This window comes from Scyliorhinus torazame, chromosome 1, assembly GCF_047496885.1.
Source record: "Scyliorhinus torazame isolate Kashiwa2021f chromosome 1, sScyTor2.1, whole genome shotgun sequence".
Taxonomy (NCBI): Eukaryota; Metazoa; Chordata; class Chondrichthyes; order Carcharhiniformes; family Scyliorhinidae; genus Scyliorhinus; species Scyliorhinus torazame.
Genome location: NC_092707.1, coordinates 223,857,454 through 223,881,287, shown reverse-complemented (window position 1 = coordinate 223,881,287; position 23,834 = coordinate 223,857,454). Strand labels below are relative to the sequence as shown.

Here is a 23,834-nt window from a genome sequence, read left to right as displayed (position 1 = left end):
CTGCACTTTTCTTTGTTCTTTGTTCTTTTGACAAGAGTGCCAAACGCAGTGTGCTATCCACATTGTGATGCTGATGTAAGCAGTAAATCAGGGCTCTTGTGTCATTAATTGGACTAACAGTTTAAGTGCTACTTAAAATCATCTTGTGCTATAGGTTGCCAATCCCTGTACTAATGCCTGTTAGCAAGTAACATTTAGCGCTGTTAAATTTATATTTAAATGTAGATAGGTTTGTTCCTTATCCCTGAGGATTTCGTGCCATCTGATTTCAGATTGCAATAATGTTTCTCTCAAATTTTCAGGAGTGACGAAATAGTTATGGAGCTGCTCGATCGTGAAATTGTTGTGATTTGAATTTTCCCCAGTACTCGTATATGCTTTGCAGGCAAGCACACAGCTTTCTATGAATTGAAATGTGACATTCTGCACAAAGTATTAAAATCGCAGTGTGGGGATTTCCGGTGATGGGGACATGCTGAGCGGACGCACGAAAGGTGGCTCTCTTCCAAAGAACCCAAAATTAGGCTCTTTTACCCAAAATAGCCCGCAAGAACAGGAAAAAAAGCATCCCCTCACCCTATCCAGTAGCATCACAAGAAGCAATGCCGAGCAGAAGCAGTTCCAGAGGCCGTAAGGAGGCGAAGAACGGCAGAAGTCAAGAGAAGAGAGCGAATGACATGGCGGACGCAAGAGGCGAAGAAACACTGGCCACACCAGAACGAGAGGGACCAACGCTCATGGGGTTCCCCCTCACTGGAGGGTGGATGGAGGAAGTTCCTTACCAGGGAGCTAAAGGAAGATGTAAAGGCTGACATAAAATCTGCGTTCAAGATGGCGGTCGCAGAGGCTTTGGCAACCATGCAGGTGACCCTAGACAAGGCAGAGAAGCAACTGGAGACCCATTGGGAACACCATTAATTGGAAAGCGCCTCAACAGACCAGAACGACTGGATCATCGCCCTAGAGATGGAAATAGCGAGGTTGGTGGCGATGAAGGTAAGCCTAAAGGGGAAGATAGGGGACCGGGAGAACCGGTCCCGGCGCCAAAACCTTAAGATAGTGGGCCTGCCGGAAGGAACCGAAGGCAGGGATCCCAAGGACTACGTGGCCCAGATGCTGGGAAACCTGGTGGGAAGGGACTGCTTCCCCAACCCACCAGAGATAGACAGAGCCCACAGGTTGATAGGACCGAAACCCAAGGCCAGAGAGCAGCTGAGGGCTATAATCGTAAAAGTGCACCTGTACCAGGACTGGGAAAGAATCCTGCACTGGGCCAGGCAAACAAAGACTGGCAACTGGGAAAAGACACCAGATCGGGATATATCAAGACATTGGGGCAGGGAGACTTCCGGTGACGGGATGTGCTGAGTAGTCGCACATCAGTGTTGATGGCCGAATTTAGCCTGAAAATGTGGACTTATTCAACTCCGAAACAAAAATGGCAACCCCCCCCCCCCCCCTGGATGCAAGACATTCCCAACTAAGGAGCTGACAGTGATGAAGGAAGAGGTGAAAGTGGAGATTGCGGTGGCGGAGGTGGTGGTCGCCATGCAGATGGCGCTCGATGGGATGGGGAAGAAGCTGGAGGCTCGGGGAAGAACGATCCAAGAGCTCGAAAAGGCATCGACCGACCACAGGGACCAGATTGTCGCCCTGGAAGCAGAGATAAAGAGATTGGTGGTGACCCAAGGGAGCCTGAAGAGGAAGGTCGAGGACCAAGAGAACCGGTCCAGGCAACAGAATATTTGAATAGTGGCCTGCCAGAGGGGATCGGGGGCAGAGACACGACTGGCTATGTGGCCCAGATGCCACTTGGTTGGAAGGGACAGCTTCCCCAAACCACCGGAGATCGACAGGGCCCACAGGTCACTCTGACTGAAGCCCAAGGCCGGGGAACAGCCAAGGACGATAATCGGCAATTTGCACAGCTACTAGGATCGGGAGAAGATCTTGCGTTGGGTTCGGCAGGCCAAGGCGAGCAGTTGAGGCGGACACAGAACAAGGATGTAACAAGACATTGGGGCAGACCTGGCAAAACGCAGGGCCGAGTTTAACCACGCAAAGCCGGCCCTATAAATGGCGTAGGAAGTTAAAAAGGACCTACAGAGATGGAATGCACTCCCGCTTTCCCTGGTGGGATGGATGCAGACGATCAAGGTGAATGTATTGCCCAGGTTCCACTTCCTGTTTAAATCCATACCGATCTTCATCCCCAAGGCCTTTTTCCAAACAATAGACAAAATGATCATGGTGTTTGTGTATGCGTGCGTGAGGAGGGGGAAAGATCCAAGATTCCCTAAAACAACAATGCAAAGGAGAAGAAGCATGGGAGACCTGGCCCTCCCAAACTTGCAATACTACCACTGGGCAGCCACAGCCGAGAGAGTGAGACGACGGGTGAAGGAACCAAACATGGAATCGGAGAGGCTGTAGGAGTCCTCCTGCACTGCAATGTCCCTTCGAGCCCTCTCCATGACAGCACTTCCATCCCCATTGGCAAAACACTCAACCAGCCCAATGGTGGTAGCAACACTAAGAACCTGAGGCAGCACTTTGGTCTAACCGAGGTGTCCACCATGGCTCCCATCTGCAGCAACCACAGGTTTCCACCAGCCATGCTCGACGCCACCAGAGACAGGATGGGGGGGACACTGACGATTAGGGACTTCTACAGGGACTTAGATTTGCGACTCTAGAAGAGCTGAAGGATAGACTGGAAGTACCGAACAGACAGGAACTTAACATTTGCAAATCAAAAACTTTCTCCGCAAGGAGATGACGAGGTAACCTCTGGCCTCAAGAGACACAGCGTTGGAGGAGTTACTGGACGCGGACAGTCTGGGAAAGGGGACATAAAGGGGACTATGGGGACATATAGGGACGACCTTTAGAAAAGACACGCTACCCATTGGACAGAACAAAGGAGAAATGGAGGGCAGGGTTATGGATGGAAATAGGGTGGGGTCTCTGGAGCGAAGCATTGAACAGGGCCAACTCCACCTCCTCCTGCACAAGGCTTAAGGTGCACAGAACATACCTAACCAGAACTCGAATGAGCAGGTTCTTCCTGGAGGTGGAGGACAAATGTGAACGGTGCCAGGGAGGCCCGGCCAACCACGCCCCCATGTTCTGGGCCTGCCCCAGATTTGTTGGGTTTTGGCAGCCTTCTTTGAGGCAATGTCCAAGGTTGTGGGGATGAGAGTGAAACCAAGCCCGAAAGTGGCAGTCTTCAGGGTATCGGATCAGCCAGAACTCTTCATGGAGAGGGGGCCGACGGCCTTGCCTTTGCCTCCCGAATTGCCCGCCGAAGAACCCTGTTCAGCTGGTGATCAGAAGCACCATCCAAAGCTGCAGACTGACTGTCCGACCTATCGGAATTTCTCATTCAAATTCACCATCCAGGGGTCGGAAGAGAGCTTACAGAAAAAGTGGAAGCCATTCACCAACTTGTTCCTTGACCTGTTTGTAGCCAACAGCCAATAGAGCAGGGGAAGCAGACGAGACACAGATAGCAAAGGAAAGCGAAGTGGGGCGGGAGGGGGAAACACCCACAAGAAGACCGTGAAATACAAGAGGCGCAGCCGCAGGGGACAGATCCAAAGGCAAACGGGGGAGCAGCAACAAGTGGAGGAGGCACAAACTAGGACCAACAATAGGCAAGGCATCTGACCGGCCAATTGGAGCCCATAGACACCGAAGGGAGACGAAGCAGCCAAATGCAAATATGTATAGCGAGCCTCGTTTGTTTGTACTGTGTTGGATTTTTAATATTCTCTTTTCCTTTGTATAATTATAACCACACCTTTATTGCCTTTGAAAAATACAGCACGTGTAACTCAAAGTTCAAACTGAAATATGTAACAAAATGTGAAAAACAAAAAAAAACATTTTTTTTTAAATTGCAGTGTGAACACTTGACCCTTTTTAATCATTGGTATGTAAACTGAGCCAAGATGGGGTACCTCCAAAATGCCTGCACATTCCAAAATGGTTGAAAAATAACACCATGAAAACCATATGCTTCAGGATTAAAGCTACACTTTTTTTTTTAAGCTAGAGAAATAACATAAGTAAAATATTACCAAAAAAATGATTCATTCCCAGGAAGTCAGTGATTCATGGTAAACACTTTAAAAATGTTGCAGAACAGTAAAGATTAAGAAGTCTTAGTGGTTCTCTTCAATACATTTGATTCATATCTGCGATGGAAGGTTTTGCATAAGAGCAGAGTCCTATGAAGTTCTCTGGCTTGCATTGTGGAACGGTGTGAAATAGCCCAGTCTTCGTTTCTTTTTAATATAATCCCACTCCTTTCTTTTCCCCTCCCCCAGTCCCCTGGCTATAATCACACTACATTCACCTTCTCCATATACAACTTGGCTGTATGTCAGCACAAATCAGCTCCTCTCCTGTTTCTTCTGGGCTGTAACTTAAAATCTGATTAATCCTAAACGTGTTTAAAAAAAATTTTTTTAAATCATACTTCTAATAATAATCTTTATTATGCCACAAGTAGGCTTACATTAACACTGCAATGAAATTACTCTGAAAAGCCCCTAGTTGCCACACTCTGGCGCCTGTTCGGGTGCACAGAAGGAGAACGTAGAAAGTCCAATTCACCTAACAAGCACGTCTTTTGGGATTTGTGGGAGGAAAATATGGGCAGCACGGTAGCATTGTGGATAGCACAATTGCTTCACAGCTCCAGGGTCCCAGGTTCGATTCCGACTTGGGTCACTGTCTGTGCGGAGTCTGCACATCCTCCCCGTTTGTGCGTGGGTTTCACCCGGGTGCTCCGGTTTCCTCCCACAGCCCAAAGATGTGCAGGTTAGGTGGATTGGCCATGATAAATTGCCCTTAGTGTTGGGTGGGGTTACTGGGTTATGGGGATAGAGTGGAGGTGTTGATCTTGGGTAGGGTGCTCTTTCCAAGAGCCGGTGCAGACTCGATGGGCAAATGGCCTCCTTCTGCACTGTAAATTCTATGATCTATGAAACTCGGGACTTGTGGGAGGATTAGTGTCAAGGTGTCTGTCGAGTATAATGGAAAGTTGATCATTTTTGATTATCAACTTAACATTCACCCAGGCAATAAGATAATTGAGATTTGGCCTCAGTTATTTAGAATCTCAATTAATTTAGATGAAGAGACCGAAAATATTGTATCCATGTTCACTAATGATACAAAGCTAGGTGGAAATAAAAGCTGTGAGGAAGACACAAAGAAGTTGCAAAGGGATAGAGGCAGATTAAGTGAGTAAGCAACATAGTCTCACGAAAAAGGACTGAAATGAGGAAAGATTTCTTCACTCAGAGGGTAGTGAATCTTTGAAATTGTCTGTCCCAGAGGATTGTGAATGCGCTGTAACTCAATGCATTTAAGGCTGAGATATTTATTTGGTCTCACAGAATCAACAAATATGGAAAGTGGAGTTGAGACAAAAGATCAGAATGATCATATTGAATAAAGGAGCAGAATCGTATAATCTACTATTACCCCTATTTCTTATGATTATATGTCAATAGGTGCAGGGTACTATCAAGGTTGAAAAGTGAGAGATAGAACAAAGTAAAATTGAAAGGTAATGGCCACATAATCTCTTGCTTGGGTTTTTAAAGTCTTTGGATTGTGGAACCAATTGATGATGAAATGAGTTGAGGGGTTCCACACTTGAGACCTAAAAAGATCAAGATCTAAGTTTAGAATAGAAGAGATGTATGTTTTTCATCAGCTTCATTATTGCACAAAATATGTTCTACAAAGTTGGGGAGAATTAGGGAGCAAACTGCTAAATGTTATAAATTTCACATATGTGGCCCATGATTAAAAAACATTGACCAAGCGATCTTGATTTCAACATAGGATATTGATAGTGGGTAGAAGGGTATGCTTGGGAGAGTGGAGTAATGTCATAAAAACCTCATTGTAATCTGATACTGATTCAAGCTTGTAATTTAGTATATTTGTAGCAGTGTTTTTCGAGGTGTTTTCAAAATAGTAGTTCATAATAAACTTTTAATCTATTTTTTCTGGTTTTCTGAAGGCCCACTTGGATGGCTGTGAGCATTGGCCCAGATATGATTCTCACTCTCCTTGAAGGAATGACCACAATTATTCACTACTGTCTGTTGGATCCATCCATACAATACCACCAGGTGAGTTACCGGTTCAATGACTGGCATTTTGTAAAAAAAAACAAATGTTAGTGGCACAAAATAGAGAAGAAAAAGGGTGCCAGAGAATGATTAAAAATGAGGAGGTGAAGAAAAAGATTGGAGTACAAAATGAAGAGGGAAAGAAAATGGCAGTGTTAGAATCGCAGGAAAATATATGGGGATCCTCATTGGGTTTTTTTCTCAATCTTTACTTGCATCGAGACAAAGTTTGAGTACTATATCATTATTTTACTATCTAACTTAAAATGCTAAAACTAAAATGGTCTTTCTGCTGCCCTTTTGGGCCCTGAGTAGGTAATAATTTACTTGATGCATCTCTGTTCTGTTTGGGAGCACATTTTTTAAAAATTTCAATATTTAATTAGAGATATACTGCATCAAAGAGCTTAAACAGTAGGATTATTGAACTTGTTGATCTTTTCTTTCCTTAATGGTATCAGAATCGGAGTGTGAAATTTAGGTAGTGACACTACAGAAGCCAGTTGACCTCTGGGAGTGCAGGCTGTGCCATCAGCCACTTCTGGCCCTGTCTGTGCAGCACATCCATCTTGAAATGTGTGCTTGCGCAGGCATTTCCAATGCACACTGGAAACACTAAAAGATGATATCATGATGCAGTGACATCGGCTGATGGTTGTCACCTCCTTCCACCCACCCTGAAGCCTCACAGCGCAGAGAGGGCAGCCCGACCGGTAGCCATGTAGGTCAATATTTACCATTCTCGGTCCTTCCGAGTGGGAGCAGGAACAGCAGCAGAATTTCACAAAATACTTTCCATTGCAGCATCTGAGAGGTCACGGAGGTCATCTACTCTACAAGAGGGTAATTCTTTGTCGTTTCACTAAGGAAGGACAAGCAGGATGAAAAGGCGAGGGCAGTGATATTTCTTTTTTTTTTAAATTTAGAGTGCCCAATTAATTTTTTCAATTAAGGGCCAATTTAGCGTGGCCAATCTACTTACCCTGCACATCTTTGGGTTGTGGGGGTGAAACCCACGCAAACGACATTTTTGATGGCGCAGAGTAGCAGCAACTGCAGGCATGCGGTGCAGGTTCCTTGTCAATGAGGAGAAGTATAGGACCTGTGTTGGAGGGAAGAAAAACCTCAAAGTCTGTTCTCGACCGCGTGATGTTGGTAAAACTTTGTTTAATTCGGAAAAACTGTGTGTACAGGAGAGATGGATTCCGCGACTATCCTGTAGCTTGCAAAAGTCAGCTCTGCCTGTCTTCCGGATTACATATATATTTAAAGTTCTTCGGAGTCACAAGCAGGTATTGATGTCACTAAATCATTCGGAACAATACAAAGTGATCAGTATGCATATTTTCTGGTCCCCGTAATGGGGAAACGATTAACAAATACAATGTTTCCTTACAATCTCATGGGTTTGTGCTTAACATATTTAACTTCTAGAAGAGGTACAAATGGGTTGGACAATGGATCCCTTGGACTTACTGGGGCCTCCTGTGTTTCCCTTTTCAAATTCAAATGCTCTGTGAGATGATTAAATCATTTCCAATGTGGGTGACTTTAACCCCTTGCTTGCTCGTTTTCCCTTGGTATATGTTTAACCCCTTGCCTGCTGGTTTGCCCTTGACCTGTGCTATTACAATACTTTGAGACATCTTTATTATCCCAATCCTGACACATATAGCAATTACTTCCGCTAACACTCTCCCCTGATAGATCTTGGTAATATACATACCCAAGAAAGCCATATAAACACTCCCTTCTCTGTGTGCTTCCTTTGGTTGAAAACATATTTTATAGCTATCTTGTGGATTTATCATGCCTGCTCGCCCATGGGTGACCTCCTACCATTTTGCTTATTTGTTGAAGACACTGACCGCACCTGATCCCATCGAGTGGCCAGCCCTCCGGTTCCACGGAACGTGTCCTAAACAACATGGCTGTAAATTCCAGCCACTCCTTTCTCCTCCCCTCCCCCATTTCGGACGAATGCAATAACCTCATTGTCTCCCATACGCCTGCTGAACGATCCCCTCCGAATATGTGCCACCAGTGGTGTGCCCCTGAGAGTCCTAGCTAGATGGCGGTCTGGTGTGCGAAGTTCACCTGAATTCTCCCCTTGCTAGTTTGTTCTGCAGACTGCCTGGTATAATCCTGGGCTAATTCTGTGGCGCGTTTCATTGCCTCACAAATTATATTGCCCGGTGTCTTGTCAATGTACAGGGAATCATCCCACCAGGCTCCGGATAAATACCCTGATGTCCTCCCTGGCAGGTGAAATTCCCGCACTGTCAATGAGCCTGTGACTTGCAAACAGAAGCTATGGCTGCTATCACAGAGTAAACCCCCTGAGATGGTCTCCGTCTCCGGCGTTGTGAAGCACCGCTGTGTCGGCCCCATCTGTCTAGCTTTGAAGGCTTCCTGTAAATGCAGTATGTTGACCATCACTTTGCTGGTATTAGACAGGGGCTCAAGGGTTTTACATGCACACACAATATAATGTATTGATTCTGAACAGCACTCCGCAGTGCTTATGTATTCCAAACCTTCGCTGTGTGCAATGTACCCCCTGGATCCAGTTCGATAGACCCAGCCCTCCTGTACTGACCCCAGGGATTTGAACCTGTAACTGTCCTCAAAGGTGTCCTTTGTTTGACTTTCCTGAGGGACCGCCATTATGAATCTCATTCCTCCCTCAATTCGTTCGTCACCTGGCCTGGTGACCACAAGGTCATGCCTGTCCCTATGTAAATTTAAGAGATTTAGCCTGTGTAGGGAGGCGAACAGATGCCGCGGGATGGTTCCAAATCGTAAGTCTGTGATGTCAGCTTTGATACCGTCAATTGCATCCCTTGCCAATGTATCGCAAGCCCTACCTTTCGCTTGCTCTTCTGTGGTGTTACTTATTCCTGCTGATAGCATATCTAATACTCGCACTAGCCCTTCTCCGTGTAGGTTTATGGCAGTCAGTGCATATTCAGTCCCATAAGCTCCATACTGCAGCCCCTTTCCTACTTCGGCTGCGCCCAGGAGGCATAACTGTTGGCCTCCACTAACTGTGCTGAATTCACAACAGAATTTGTGCTGCCAAACAACCCGCTAACGTCCCCTAGGATACTGCATTCGCTGTGCCTGTATAACTTTAATTCTGGGGCGATTCTGTAGGTATAGTCGTCTATGGCTTCCTGCAGTCTGGTCTCTGCCCAAATTGTAGCACTAGGGCGCTCATAGCATTTGGAGCGCAAAACGTCCAATAACCTTGTAACGTTATATGTGACTTCTAGCGACACCATGGTGACATCATGTAGTAGTAATTTTGGCTGCCCAATCCTAACTAAACCATCCGGGGGAAGTTCAACCATATGGGAGCATTTTGTGGGCTTTTGATATCTACAAGTGCTAAGATTCTAGCATCTTACATCTTTACATCCTAATCTGTCTATCACATGTGTGCAATATTCCTGACAGTACAACCCTCCAAGGCCAGGCTCCCACACAAAGGGGGGCAGATTGGCCCATCCGGGTGTTATATTTAAATACGGATCAAATACCCAAGCTTCCCCTTGTCATCCTCTTACATTGCATGTATATCCCCACATTCCCAAACCTGTGTGTACATCATAAATCCCCTTTATGGACTTCCGGGTGCGGCGATGACCAGCTAAGTCGCACGTTTCGGCAGCTCCCGGTGGAAAGGACTTTTGGGCTCTTAATAGGAGCCCCAACGGCAATTTTAACGGCTAAAAACACTGTGCGGTAAACCAGAAGGGAATCCCCCCTGGACACGGATGGAAAAAGGAGAGGAAAGTGGCCGGATAGAGGATCTCTAGAGCAGCGGCCAGGAAGGCAGGCACAAAGCAAGATGGCGTCGGAAGGAGGCAGTTTAATATGGGGCCCTGACCAACAAGAGTTCCTGCAGCGTTGCGTGGAAGAACTTAAAAAGGAGATGAAGAAGGAGCTGTTGGCCCCGATATTACAGGCGATTGAAGGGCTAAAGGAGGAGCAAAAGACCCAGGAGCAGGAGCTTCGGGTCGTGAAGGCAAAGGCTGCTGAGAATGAGGACGACATACAGGGCCTGGTGGTGAAGACAGAGAGGCACGAGGCACAACACAAAAGGTGTGTGGAAAGGCTGGAGGTGCTGGAGAATAATGCGAGGAGGAAGAATTTAAGGATTCTTGGTCTTCCCGAAGGGGCGGACGTCGGGGCATATGTGAGCACGATGCTGCACTCGTTAATGGGATCGGAGGCCCCGACGGGCCCGTTGGAGGTGGAGGGAGCCTATCGAGTTATGGCGCGAAGACCGAGGGCTGGAGAAATTCCTCGAGCAATAGTGGTGAGATTTCTCCGATATAAGGACAGAGAGATGGTCCTCAGATGGGCAAAGAAAACTCGGAGCAGTAGGTGGGAGAACGCGGTGATCCGCGTATATCAAGATTGGAGTGCGGAGGGCAAGCTTTAATCGGGCCAAGGCGGTGCTGCACAAAAGGAAGGTTACATTTGGAATGCTGCAGCCGGCAAGACTGTGGGTCACACATCAAGGGAAACACCACTACTTTGAAACGGCAGAAGAGGCGTGGACATTTATTGTCGAGGAGAAACTGGAATAAGCGGGCTAGAAAAAGAACGTTTGGGACAAAGTGGTGGGGCGAATATGTGGGGTGAAGAGGGGGAAAAGGAGGAAGAGATGATTTCCCAAGTTGTTAATCCTGCGACCCTGTAACTTTTCTCTCTTCCCCATGTCGTGGGGGAGGGAGGATGAGAAGCTGGGGGCGCCGGCCATTGGGGGCGGGGCCAAATGGGAAGCGCGGGCTTTGTTCCCGCGCTATGGTAATCATGGCGGGAACAGGAAGGAGGGGGCCTCGCACAATGGGAGCCGAGGTCACGGGGGGAAGCCGAGGTCGGCCAGAGTTTGCTGACTTCTGGGAGCAACATGTGAGGGATCTAGTGGGGGGGGGGGGGTTAACTGGGTTGCTGCTGCTGCTGGGGAGAAGGGGGAGCTGGTATGGGGTGGGGTGGTCGGGGCGGGAGGGCGCCGTTGGGGGGAGATACGGCTACGTGGGAACCGGGTGAGGAGCTGGATTGAAAAAGGAGATGGTTAGTCGACAAGAGGGGATAAAGAGCCCCCCAACCCGGCTGATCACGTGGAATGTGAGAGGGCTGAACGGGCCGATAAAGAGGGCACGGGTACTCGCACACCGAAAGAAACTTAAGGCAGATGTGGTTATGCTGCAGGAGACGCATCTGAAACTGATAGACCAGGTCAGACTATGCAAAGGATGGGTGGGGCAGGTGTTTCATTCGGGGCTAGACGCAAAAAACGGGGGTGGCTATACTAGTGGGGAAGCGGGTAATGTTTGAGGCAAAGACCACAGTGGTGGATAATGGGGGCAGATACGTGATGGTGAGTGGCAAATTGCAAGGGGAGGCGGTGGTCTTAGTGAACGTATATGCCCCGAACTGGGATGATGCCAACTTTATGAGGCATATGCTAGGACGTATCCCGGACCTAGAGGTGGGGAAGTTGGTAATGGGTGGAGATTTTAATACGGTGCTGGACCCAGGGCTGGACAGATCGAGGTCCAGGACCGGAAGGAGGCCGGCTGCAGCTAGGGTGCTTAAGGACTTTATGGAGCAGATGGGAGGAGTAGACCCCTGGAGATTTAGTAGACCTAGGAGTAAGGAGTTTTCGTTTTTCTCCTATGTCCACAAAGTTTATTCACGGATAGACTTTTTTGTTTTGGGAAGGGCACTGATCCCGAAGGTGACGGGGACGGAGTACACGGCTATAGCTATTTCGGATCACGCTCCGCATTGGGTGGACCTGGAGATAGGGGAGGAAAAAGAACAGCGTCCACCCTGGAGAATGGACATGGGATTATTGGCAGGTGAGGGGGTGTGTTTAAGGGTGAGGGGGTGTATTGAAAGGTACTTGGAACTTAATGATAATGGGGAGGTTCAGGTGGAGTGGTCTGGGAGGCGCTGAAGGCAGTGGTTAGAGGGGAGCTGATATCTATTAGGGCACATAAAGGAAAGCAGGAGGGTAGGGAAAGGGAGCGGTTGTTGAAAGAACTTCTGAGGGTGGACAGACAATATGCGGAGGCACCGGAGGAGGGACTGTACAGGGAAAGGCAAAAGGCTACATGTAGAATTTGACTTGTTGACTACGGGTAATGCAGAGGCACAATGGAGGAAGGCACAGGGTGTGCAGTACGAATATGGGGAGAAGGCGAGCAGGTTGCTGGTCCACCAACTGAGGAAAAGGGGAGCAGCGAGGGAGATAGAGGGGGTGAGAGATGAGGAGGGAGAGATGGAGCGGGGAGCGGAGAGAGTGAATGGAGTGTTCAAGGCATTTTATGAAAGATTATATGAAGCTCAGCCCCCGGATGGGAAGGAGAGAATGGTGTGCTTTCTGGATCAGCTGGAATTTCCTAAGGTGGAGGAGCAGGAGAGGGCGGGACTGGGAGCACAGATTGAGACGGAGGAAGTAGTGAAAGGGATTGGGAGCATGCAGACGGGGAAGGCCCCGGGACCAGACGGATTCCCAGTTGAATTCTATAGGAAATATATGGACTTGCTGGCCCTGCTACTGATGAGAACCTTTAATGAGGCGAGGGAAAGGGGGCAGCTGCCCCCGACTATGTCAGAGGCAACGATATCGCTCCTCCTAAAGAAGGAAAAAGACTCGCTGCAATGCGGGTCCTATAGACCTATTTCCCTCCTGAATGTGGACGCTAAGATTCTGGCCAAGGTAATGGCAACGAGGATAGAGGATTGTGTCCCGGGGGTGGTTCATGAGGACCAAACCGGGTTTGTGAAGGGGAGACAGCTGAATACAAATATACGGAGGCTGCTAGGGGTAATGATGATGCCCCCACCAGAGGGGGAAGCGGAGGTAGTGGTGGCGATGGATGCCGAGAAAGCATTTGATAGAGTGGAGTGGGATTACTTGTGGGAGGTGCTGAGGAGATTTGGCTTTGGAGATGGGTATATCAGATGGGTACAGTTGCTGTATAGGGCCCCGATGGCGAGCGTGGTCACAAATGGACGGGGGTCTGATTATTTTCGGCTCCATAGAGGGACGAGGCAGGGATGTCCTCTGTCCCCGTTATTGTTTGCACTGGCGATTGAGCCCCTGGCCATAGCATTGAGGGGTTCCAGGAAGTGGAGGGGAGTACTCAGGGGAGGAGAAGAACACCGGGTATCTCTGTATGCGGATGATTTGTTGCTATATGTGGCGGACCCGGCGGAGGGGATGCCAGAGATAATGCGGATACTTGGGGAGTTTGGGGATTTTTCAGGGTATAAATTGAACATGGGGAAAAGTGAGTTGTGTGTGGTGCATCCAGGGGAGCAGAGCAGAGAAATAGAGGATTTACCGTTGAGGATGGTAACAAGGGACTTTCGGTACTTGGGGATCCAGATAGCCAAGAATTGGGGTACATTACATCGGCTTAATTTAACACGGTTGGTGGAACAGATGGAGGAGGACTTTAAGAGATGGGACATGGTGTCCCTGTCACTGGCAGGGAGGGAGGGTGCAGGCGGTTAAAATGGTGGTCCTCCCGAGATTCCTTTTTGTGTTTCAGTGCCTCCCGGTGGTGGTCACGAAGGCTTTTTTCAAAAGAATCGAGAAGAGTATTATGAGTTTTGTGTGGGCCGGGAAGACCCCGAGAGTGAGGAGGGGATTTTTGCAGCGTAGTAGGGACAGGGGGGGGGCTGGCACTACCGAGCCTAAGTGAGTACTACTGGGCCGCCAATATTTCAATGGTGTGTAAGTGGATGGGAGAAGAGGAGGGAGCGGCGTGGAAGAGATTGGAGAGGGCGTCCTGCAGTGGGACTAGCCTACAAGCTATGGTGACGGCACCGTTGCCGTTCTCACCGAAGAAATACACCACAAGCCCGGTGGTGGTGGCTACATTGAAAATTTGGGGGCGGTGGAGACGGCATAGGGGAAAGACTGGAGCCTCGGTGCGGTCCCCGATAAGAAATCACCATAGGTTTGTTCCGGGGAGAATGGATGGGGGATTTGGAGCATGGCAAAGAGCAGGGGTAGCACAATTGAGAGATCTGTTCGTAGATTGGACGTTTGCGAGTCTGGGAGCGCTGACGGAAAAATATGGGTTGCCCCAAGGGAATGCATTTCGGTATATGCAACTGAGGGCTTTTGCGAGGCAACAGGTGAGGGTATTCCTGCAGCTCCCAACGCAGGAGGTGCAGGATAGAGTGATCCCAGAGACATGGGTGGGGGATGGTAAGGTGTCGGACATATATAGGGAAATGAGGGACGAGGGGGAGATCATGGTAGATGAGCTGAAAGGGAAATGGGAAGAAGAGCTGGGGGAGGAGATTGAGGAGGGGCTGTGGGCTGATGCCCTACGTAGGGTAAACTCATCGTCCTCGTGTGCCAGGCTAAGCCTGATACAATTTAAGGTGTTACACAGGGCGCATATAACTGGAGCACGGCTCAGTAAATTCTTTGGGGTAGAGGATAGGTGTGCGAGATGCTCGAGAAGCCCAGCGAATCACACCCACATGTTCTGGTCATGCCCGGCACTACATGGGTTTTGGGTGGGGGTGGCAAAGGTGCTTTCGAAGGTGGTGGGGGTCCAGGTCGAACCAAGCTGGGGGTTGGCTATATTTGGGGTTGCAGAAGAACCGGGAGTGCAGGAGGCGAGAGAGGCTGATGTTTTGGCCTTTGCATCCCTAGTAGCCCGGCGCAGGATATTGTTAATGTGGAAGGAAGCCAAACCCCCGGGTGTGGAGACCTGGATAAACGACATGGCAGGGTTTATAAAGTTAGAACGGATTAAGTTCGTACTAAGGGGTTCGGCCCAGGGGTTCACCAGGCGGTGGCAACCGTTCGTCGACTACCTCACAGAAAGATAGAGGGAATGGAAAATAAGAAGACAACAGCAGCAACCCAGGGGGGGGGGGAGGGGGGGGGAGGAATCGGACAGACTCTCAGGGATGTTATTGTATATGTATAGGCACTTGTTTTAGGTAATGTATATTGGACTGTTGGATTGTATCTTTGGAGAGTATTTATTTTTGACAAGGCAGTTGCCATTTAGTTTGGTTTTTGTTTCTGTTCATATATTATTTATGTATTTGTTTAAAACTGGCCACTGTTATTTATATTGCTTTATTGTTGTTTAAAAGAAACACTACGTACTGTTATGTTTGGCCAAAAAATCTTGAATAAAATATATTTTTAAAAAATAATAAATCCCCTTTATGAGCAAATGTCCTTCAGTGTCCAGTTCAGTTTTTAGTCCCAAGTCGGAAGGGGTGGCAAACCACCCTCCTCCCGCACGTGTCTTCAGAAAGTGCCATTCTTTGGGTCGCTTAATGCTGTTTGTCCCCCAGTTGGCGTTGGCCCAGTTGCAGCCTGGATCCTGGAGTCTGATGGGTGTACCGGGTCTTTCAAGGGGCACCGAAACTGTGCGCTCTGCCACCGTCCTTCCCCATACATAGAACATAGAAAAAATACAGCACAGAACAGGCCCTTTGGCCCACCATGTTCGGTCGTGATCACTTGGGTTCGATGGCTGTCCAGTGCGACTCTCTCCGAGATCCACATGGTCGGTTTCTTTATCCATTCCCCCGTTCCTTCTGTGGGGAGTTGCACAGATTGCCCCGGGTGCAAGCATGTGTGGTCGCTGAAGAATACGGTGGGTGCCTCACAGGTCTGTCCTAGGCGTATCCATAGAACAGGAATCTGTAACAAAAGATGGTATGAGCCCCTCATAACTGGGGGAAGTTAGACCTCCTTTGGTTCCTTGTACGTTTTAATTTGAGTATAATGCTTCCACTTCGGCACGCCTTTCATTTCAATTAAGGCACATGTATCCCCTGCAACAATCACTCCATGCGGTCCCATCCATCTGGGCTGTAAGCCTGCCCTTTCTGGAAGTACCTTAATCATGACTCTGTCCCCAGCCTTTGGGGTCTGGCTGCGGATGTAATCCCTTTCTTTCTCCCAATCTCTACTCTCTGTGTGTCTGTCACTTCTCCCTTTAAACTGTTCAGCTGCTCCGCTAGGAGCTTGATAAATTTAAACACTCTCTCCCATGCAATACAGCTCTCTGCGCCCCCTGTTACTATATCCTCTGGGAGTGCCATAACTCTCCCGGTCATTAATTTGAACGGTGTTAGTCCTGTCCCCCTTGCTCTTGTGGCTTGTATTTTCATGAGTACGGCGGGTAAAATCTTTACCCAACCCTGTCCTGTGTCTACTAAAGCTTCACGTGTACGGTTTGTCCTTTCAATCATGCTGGAACTCTGGGGGTGATACGGGACGTGAAATCGCTGTTTGACTCCTAGCAGGGCACAAGCCTGCTTCATTACCTTGCCTGTGAAATGAGTGCCCTGATCTGAATCTAGCTGCAGTGGAACTCCCCACCGCAGAATTACTTCTTCTGCCAATATCCTGGCCACTGCCCCTGCTGTACAATCCCTGCAGGGGAATGTCTCCACCCACCGGGTGAATCTGTCTATAATAACTAAGCAGTATCTTTTATTTTGTGACTGCGGGAGTGGTCCGGTGAAATCTATCTGCAGTTGCTCCCATGGCCCCTGCTGTCTGGGCTGAAACCTCATTCTTAATTTTGGGTATGTCCCTGGTTCGCATTGGGCGCAATACACTGTTGGCAGTGTGTTGCTATCTCTCTACCCATCCCTTTCCACCACCAGCACCTATACATTTGTTCGATTATTTTGTCCCTACCAATGTGAGTTATTCCATGGTAAACCTTTAATAATGTCTGCCTTATACACCTGGGTGCAACTATGCAGATTTCTCCAGATCCTTTCTCCAGATTTCATCTGGATCGTGTTTTGCCCCCTCTCGCTTCCACTCCTCTTTCTCTTCCTCCCCCGCTGTTGCCTGTAACCTTCCCATGCTGTCTGGGTCTGGTTCAGGTGCCGCAATGGCTGACACTACTTCCCCTGGTCCCTCGAGGATCTGCTCGGTAAGGGCCTTTGCTGCCCTATCGGCATAATCATTGCCTTGCTGTCGCGGGGTTTGTATCTTTTTATGGGTGGCTACTTTGATTACGGCGGCTTCTGCTGGGGCTCTGGCTGCTTCTACCAGGTCTTGTATGTGCTGTTCATGTTGCACGTGCCCCCCTGATGAAGTTATGTAACGTCGCCTAGCCCAAGCTACCATATAGTCATGAATCACTCCAAAAGCATACCGGCTGTCTGTATATATGTTCACCCTCTTTCCTGCTGCTAATCTTAAGGCTTCTGTGAGGGCAATTAATTCTGCTACCTGAGCTGACGAAGTCCCCGGAATCTGGCCGCATCTTGTCCCCGTGTTTCTGACCTACCACCGCTGCATAATGTCCCCCCTGATTGTCACAGTAGAGGTGAAAAGGTTTAGTTGAATCTGGCAACCCTAGGGCTGGGGCTAAAGTGAGGGTCTGCTTTAATTTGTTAAAGGCTGTGTCTTGCTCTGGGCCCCACTCGACTCGCTCCCGGGACTGTCTCTCTCCCCTGGTCAATCCTTGCAATGGCTCCGCAAGCTCGGAGTAATTCTCGATAAAGTTCATACAGTCGTTGAATAGCCCCAATGCCTGCCGAACTCCTCTTATGGTCTGGGGTTTGGGCATTTCTAAAATAGCTTTCTTCCGATCCCCTGGAATCTTTCTCTCCCCTTGTTTAATGTGGTATCCCAAGTACACCACCTATCCCCGCTCTAACTGCGCCTTCCTGGGGTTGATCTTCAGGACAACTGGCTGTATGGTTGCTACGGTCCGGGTGTAGGCGATGATGTGGTCTTGCTCCCCTACTGAAGCTATTAGGATGTTGTCTACATAGTGGAGTATGGTACTCTGTGTCCCGCTAAGATTCACTTGGGCGACCACCTCGGCCATGTGCCTATGAAAAATGGCCGGACTATTATGAAAGCCTTGGGGTAATCTAGTCCACATATACTGTTTTCCCCTACGGTAAAAGCTAATATGTCCTGATGCTTTTCCCCCACTGGAATAGACCAGAACCCATTGGCTATATCTAAGACTGAGAACACATTCTGCTTTGGGCGAAGGTTATTCCAAATAGTGGTCAGATTTGCCACAATGGGGTATTCCCTTACCCCATTTAAACTGCTTGTTTAAACTGGTGTAATCTACCGTCAGTCGGTACGAGCCGTCTGGCTTCCTCACCGGCCAAATTGGGGAGTTAGTGTATGATTGGGTCTCTTTTACTATCCCCTGAGCTTCTAATTCTTGCACTATCTCTCTTACTGCCTCGGTCGCTTCCCGTTTTATGGGATACTGTTTATGTGGTGGGTGTGGGTCTCCGGTGATGGTGACTGGAGTCACCTCCAGGCTCCCACAATCTTGCTTGATTCTGGCCCATGCTGCTGGATATGCTTGTGCTATTATTCCCCACATCCCCTGCTGCCCCCAGTCAGTGGTGACTGAAGCCATGCAGTGAATGCGATGCCAGGCCTTCCTTCCCCACCGACCTACATTGTATGGCCCTTTCCACTCAATGGCCTGTGTTTTAGTGTTTTTTTTTTTTTAAATAATATTTTATTGAAAATTTTTGGTCAACCAACACAGTACATTGTGCATCCTTCACACAACACTGTAACAATACAGATAACAATGACCCTTTCTAAATTTAAACAAAAACAACAACAAATAAATAAATATTAAATAACAAAAAATAAAAACTAGCCCTAATTGGCAACTGCCTTGTCTCAGGCCACCCCCCCCCCCCATCCCCCTCCCCCCCCCCCCCCCCCCAAGTCCTGGGCCGCTGTTCTCCCCTATCTATCTTTCCGCAAGATATTCGACGAACGGTTGCCACCGCCTAGTAAACCCTTGAGCCGACCCCCTTAGGACGAACTTAATCCGCTCTAACTTTATGAACCCCGCCATATCATTTATCCAGGTCTCCACCCCCGGGGGCTTGGCTTCTTTCCACATTAGCAATATTCTGCGCCGGGCTACTAGGGACGCAAAGGCCAAAACATCGGCCTCTTTCGCCTCCTGCACTCCCGGCTCTTGTGCAACCCCAAATATAGCCAACCCCCAGCTTGGTTCGACCCGGACTCCTACTACTTTCGAAAGCACCTTTGTCACCCCCATCCAAAACCCCTGTAGTGCCGGGCATGACCAAAACATATGGGTATGATTCGCTGGGCTTCTCGAGCACCTCGCACACCTATCCTCCACCCCAAAAAATTTACTGAGCCGTGTTCCAGTCATATGTGCCCTGTGTAATACCTTAAACTGAATCAGGCTTAGCCTGGCGCACGAGGACGACGAGTTTACCCTGTTTAGGGCATCTGCCCACATCCCCTCCTCAATCTCCTCCCCTAGCTCTTCTTCCCATTTCCCTTTTAGTTCGTCCATCATAGTCTCCCCTTCGTCTCTCATTTCCCTATATATATCCGACACCTTACCGTCCCCCACCCATTTCTTTGAGATGACTCTGTCCTGCACCTCTTGTGTCGGGAGCTGCGGGAATTCCCTCACCTGTTGCCTCGCAAAAGCCCTCAATTGCATGTACCTGAATGCATTCCCTTGGGGCAACCCATATTTCTCGGTCAGCGCTCCCAGACTCGCAAACTTCCCATCCACAAATAGATCTTTCAATTGCGTTATACCTGCTCTTTGCCACATTCCATATCCCCCATCCATTCCCCCCGGGGCAAACCTATGGTTGTTTCTTATCGGGGACCCCCCCAGTGCTCCGGTCTTTCCCCTATGTCGTCTCCACTGTCCCCAAATCTTCAGTGTAGCTACCACCACCGGACTCGTGGTATAGTTCCTTGGTGAGAACGGCAATGGGGCTGTCACCATAGCCTGCAGGCTGGTCCCCCTACAGGACGCCCTCTCTAATCTCTTCCACGCCGCTCCCTCCTCCTCTCCCATCCACTTACTCACCATTGAAATATTAGCGGCCCAATAATACTCACTTAGGCTCGGTAGTGCCAGCCCCCCCCTATCCCTACTACGCTGTAAGAATCCCTTCCTCACTCTCGGAGTCTTCCCGGCCCAAACAAAACCCATGATACTCTTTTCTATCCTTTTGAAAAAAGCCTTCGTGATCACCACGGGGAGACACTGAAACACAAAAAGGAATCTCGGGAGGACCACAATCTTAACTGCCTGCACCCTCCCTGCCATTGACAATGCTACCATATCCCATCTCTTGAAATCTTCCTCCATCTGTTCCACCAACCGCGTCAAATTTAGCCTGTGCAATGTGCCCCAATTCTTAGCTATCTGGATCCCCAGGTAACGAAAGTCTCTTGTTACCTTCCTCAACGGTAGGTCTTCTATTTCCCTACTCTGCTCCCCTGGATGCACCACAAACAGCTCACTCTTCCCCATGTTCAATTTATACCCTGAAAAATCCCCAAACTCCCCAAGTATCCGCATTATTTCTGGCATCCCCTCCGCTGGATCCGCCACATATAGTAGCAGATCATCCGCATATAAAGATACCCGGTGTTCTTCTCCTCCCCTAAGTATTCCCCTCCATCCCTTGGAACCTCTCAGCGCTATCGCCAGGGGCTCAATCGCCAGTGCAAACAGTAATGGGGACAGAGGACATCCCTGCCTTGTCCCTCTATGGAGCCGAAAATATGCCGATCCCTGTCCATTCGTGACCACACTCGCCACTGGGGCCCTATACAACAGCTGCACCCATCTAACATACCCCTCTCCGAACCCAAATCTCCTCAACACCTCCCACAGATAATCCCACTCCACTCTATCAAATGCTTTCTCGGCATCCATCGCCACTACTATCTCCGTTTCACCCTCTGGTGGGGCCATCATCATTACCCCTAACAACCTCCGTATGTTCGTGTTCAGCTGTCTCCCCTTCACAAACCCAGTTTGGTCCTCATGAACCACCCCCGGGACACATTCCTCTATTCTCATTGCCATTACCTTGGCCAAGACCTTGGCATCTACATTGAGGAGGGAGATTGGTCTGTAGGACCCGCATTGTAGCGGATCCTTTTCCTTCTTTAAAAGAAGCGATATCGTTGCTTCTGACATAGTCGGGGGCAGTTGTCCCCTTTCCTTTGCCTCGTTGAAGGTCCTAGTCAGTAGCGGGGCGAGCAAGTCCAAATATTTTCTGTAAAATTCAACTGGGAATCCGTCCGGTCCCGGGGCCTTTCCCGTCTGCATGTTCCTAATTCCTTTCACCACTTCTTCTACCGTGATCTGTGCTCCCAATCCCATCCTTTCCTGCTCTTCCACCTTGGGAATTTCCAGCCGATCCAAAAACTCCATCATTCTCTCCCTCCCATCCGGGGGTTGAGCTTCATACAATTTTTTATAAAATGTCTTAAACACTTCATTCACTCTCTCCGCTCCCCGCTCCGTCTCTCCATCTTCGTCTCTCACCCCCCCTATTTCCCTCGCTGCTCCCCTTTTCCTCAATTGGTGTGCCAGCAATCTGCTCGCCTTCTCTCCATATTCATACTGTACACCCTGCGCCTTCCTCCATTGTGCCTCTGCAGTGCCTGTGGTCAGCAAGTCAAATTCCACATGCAGCCTTTGCCTTTCCCTATACAGTCCCTCCTCCGGTGCTTCCGCATACTGTCTGTCCACCCTCAAAAGTTCTTGCAACAACCGCTCCCGTTCCTTACTCTCCTGCTTCCCTTTATGTGTCCTTATTGATATCAGCTCCCCCCTAACCACCGCCTTCAACGCCTCCCAGACCACTCCCACCTGTACCTCCCCATTGTCATTGAGTTCCAAGTACTTTTCAATGCATCCCCTCACCCTTAAGCACACCCCCTCATCCGCCATTAGTCCCATATCCATTCTCCAGGGTGGACGCCCTCTTGTTTCCTCCCCTATCTCCAAGTCTACCCAGTGTGGGGCATGATCCGAAATGGCTATAGCCGTATATTCCGTTCCCCTCACCCTCGGGATCAATGCCCTACCCAACACAAAAAAGTCTATGCGTGAATAGACTTTATGGACATAGGAGAAAAACGAGAACTCCTTACTCCTAGGTCTACTGAATCTCCACGGGTCCACCCCTCCCATCTGCTCCATAAAATCCTTAAGCACCTTGGCTGCTGCCGGCCTCCTACCAGTCCTGGACTTCGACCTATCCAGCCTTGGTTCCAACACCGTGTTAAAGTCTCCCCCCATTATCAGCTTTCCGGTCTCTAGGTCTGGGATGCGTCCTAGCATTCGCCTCATAAAATTGGCATCGTCCCAATTCGGGGCATACACGTTTACCAACACCACCATCTCTCCCTGTAATTTGCCACTCACCATCACGTATCTGCCCCCGTTATCCGCCACTCTCGTCTTTGCCTCGAACATTACCCGCTTCCCCACTAATATAGCCACCCCCCTGTTTTTCGCATCCAGCCCCGAATGGAACACCTGCCCTACCCATCCTTTGCGCAACCTAACCTGATCTATCAGTTTCAGGTGCGTTTCCTGTAACATGACCACATCTGCTTTAAGTTTCTTAAGGTGTGCGAGTACTCGTGCCCTCTTTATCGGCCCGTTAAGCCCCCTCACGTTCCACGTGATCAGCCGAGTTGGGGGGCTTCCCACCCCCCCCCCCTTGCCGGTTAGCCATCATCTTTTTCCAGCTTCTCGCCCAGTTCCCACGCGGCTGTATTTCTCCCAGACGGTGCCCCCCCGCCTATTCTTTCCCGCACCCACTCCCCCCTTTCCCCAGCAGCAGCAACCCAGTAATTCCCCCCCCCCCCCCCCCGCTAGACCCCCCCGCTAGCGTAATTACTCCCCCCATGTTTCTCCCAGAAGTCAGCAAACTCTGGCTGACCTCGGCTTCCCCCCGTGATCACGGCTCGCCCCGTGCGGCGCCCCCTCCTTCCTGCTTCTCTATTCCCGCCATAATTATCATAGCGCGGGAACCAAGCCCGCGCCTCTCCCTCGGCCCCGCCTCCCATGGCCAACGCCCCATCTCCTCTCCCTCCCCACCTCCCCCCATCACCACCTGTGGGAGAAAGAAAAGTTACCATACCGCAGGATTAATCATACAATCCCTCTTCGCCCCCCCCCCCCCACGCGTCCCACCACTTTGTCCAAACGTTCATTTTCGTAGTCCAATCATTCCAATTTTTCTTCTACAATAAAAGTCCACGCTTCATCCGCCGTCTCAAAGTAGTGGTGCCTCCCTTGATATGTGACCCACAGTCTTGCCGGTTGCAGCATTCCAAACTTTCTTTTTTTTGTGAAGTACCGCTTTGGCCCGATTAAAGCTCGCCCTCCTTCTCGCCACCTCCGCACTCCAATCTTGATAGACGCGGATCACCGCGTTCTCCCATTTACTACACCGAGTTTTCTTCGCCCATCTAAGGACCATTTCTCTATCCTTAAAACGGAGAAATCTCACCACTATGGCTCTGGGAGCTTCTCCTGCTCTCGGTCCTCGCACCATTACTCGGTATGCTCCCTCCACCTCCAACGGACCCGTCGGGGCCTCCACTCCCATTAACGAGTGCAGCATCGTGCTCACATATGCCAATATGTCCGCCCCCTCCACACCTTCAGGAAGGCCAAGAATCCTCAAGTTGTTCCTCCTTACGTTATTTTCCAGTGCCTCCAACCTCTCCACAGATCGTTTCTGGTGTGCCTCCTGTATCTCCGACTTCACCACCAGGCCCTGTATGTCGTTTTCATTCTCTGCTGCTTTCGCCTTCACGACGCGAAGCTCCTGCTCCTG

At 49.4% G+C, this 23,834-nt stretch overlaps 1 protein-coding gene across 9 annotated transcripts in view; it reads left to right on the top strand.

Annotated features, from left to right (window-relative positions):
- Positions 1-23,834, top strand: part of dop1a (DOP1 leucine zipper like protein A) — a 431,858-nt gene that overhangs the window by 244,110 nt on the left and 163,914 nt on the right. For all 9 annotated transcript variants that reach the window (XM_072502754.1, XM_072502737.1, XM_072502731.1 and 6 more), the window contains one exon: positions 6,044-6,155. In XM_072502754.1, the coding sequence (XP_072358855.1) occupies positions 6,044-6,155 (112 nt within the window). The remainder of the gene's footprint in view (positions 1-6,043; positions 6,156-23,834) is intronic.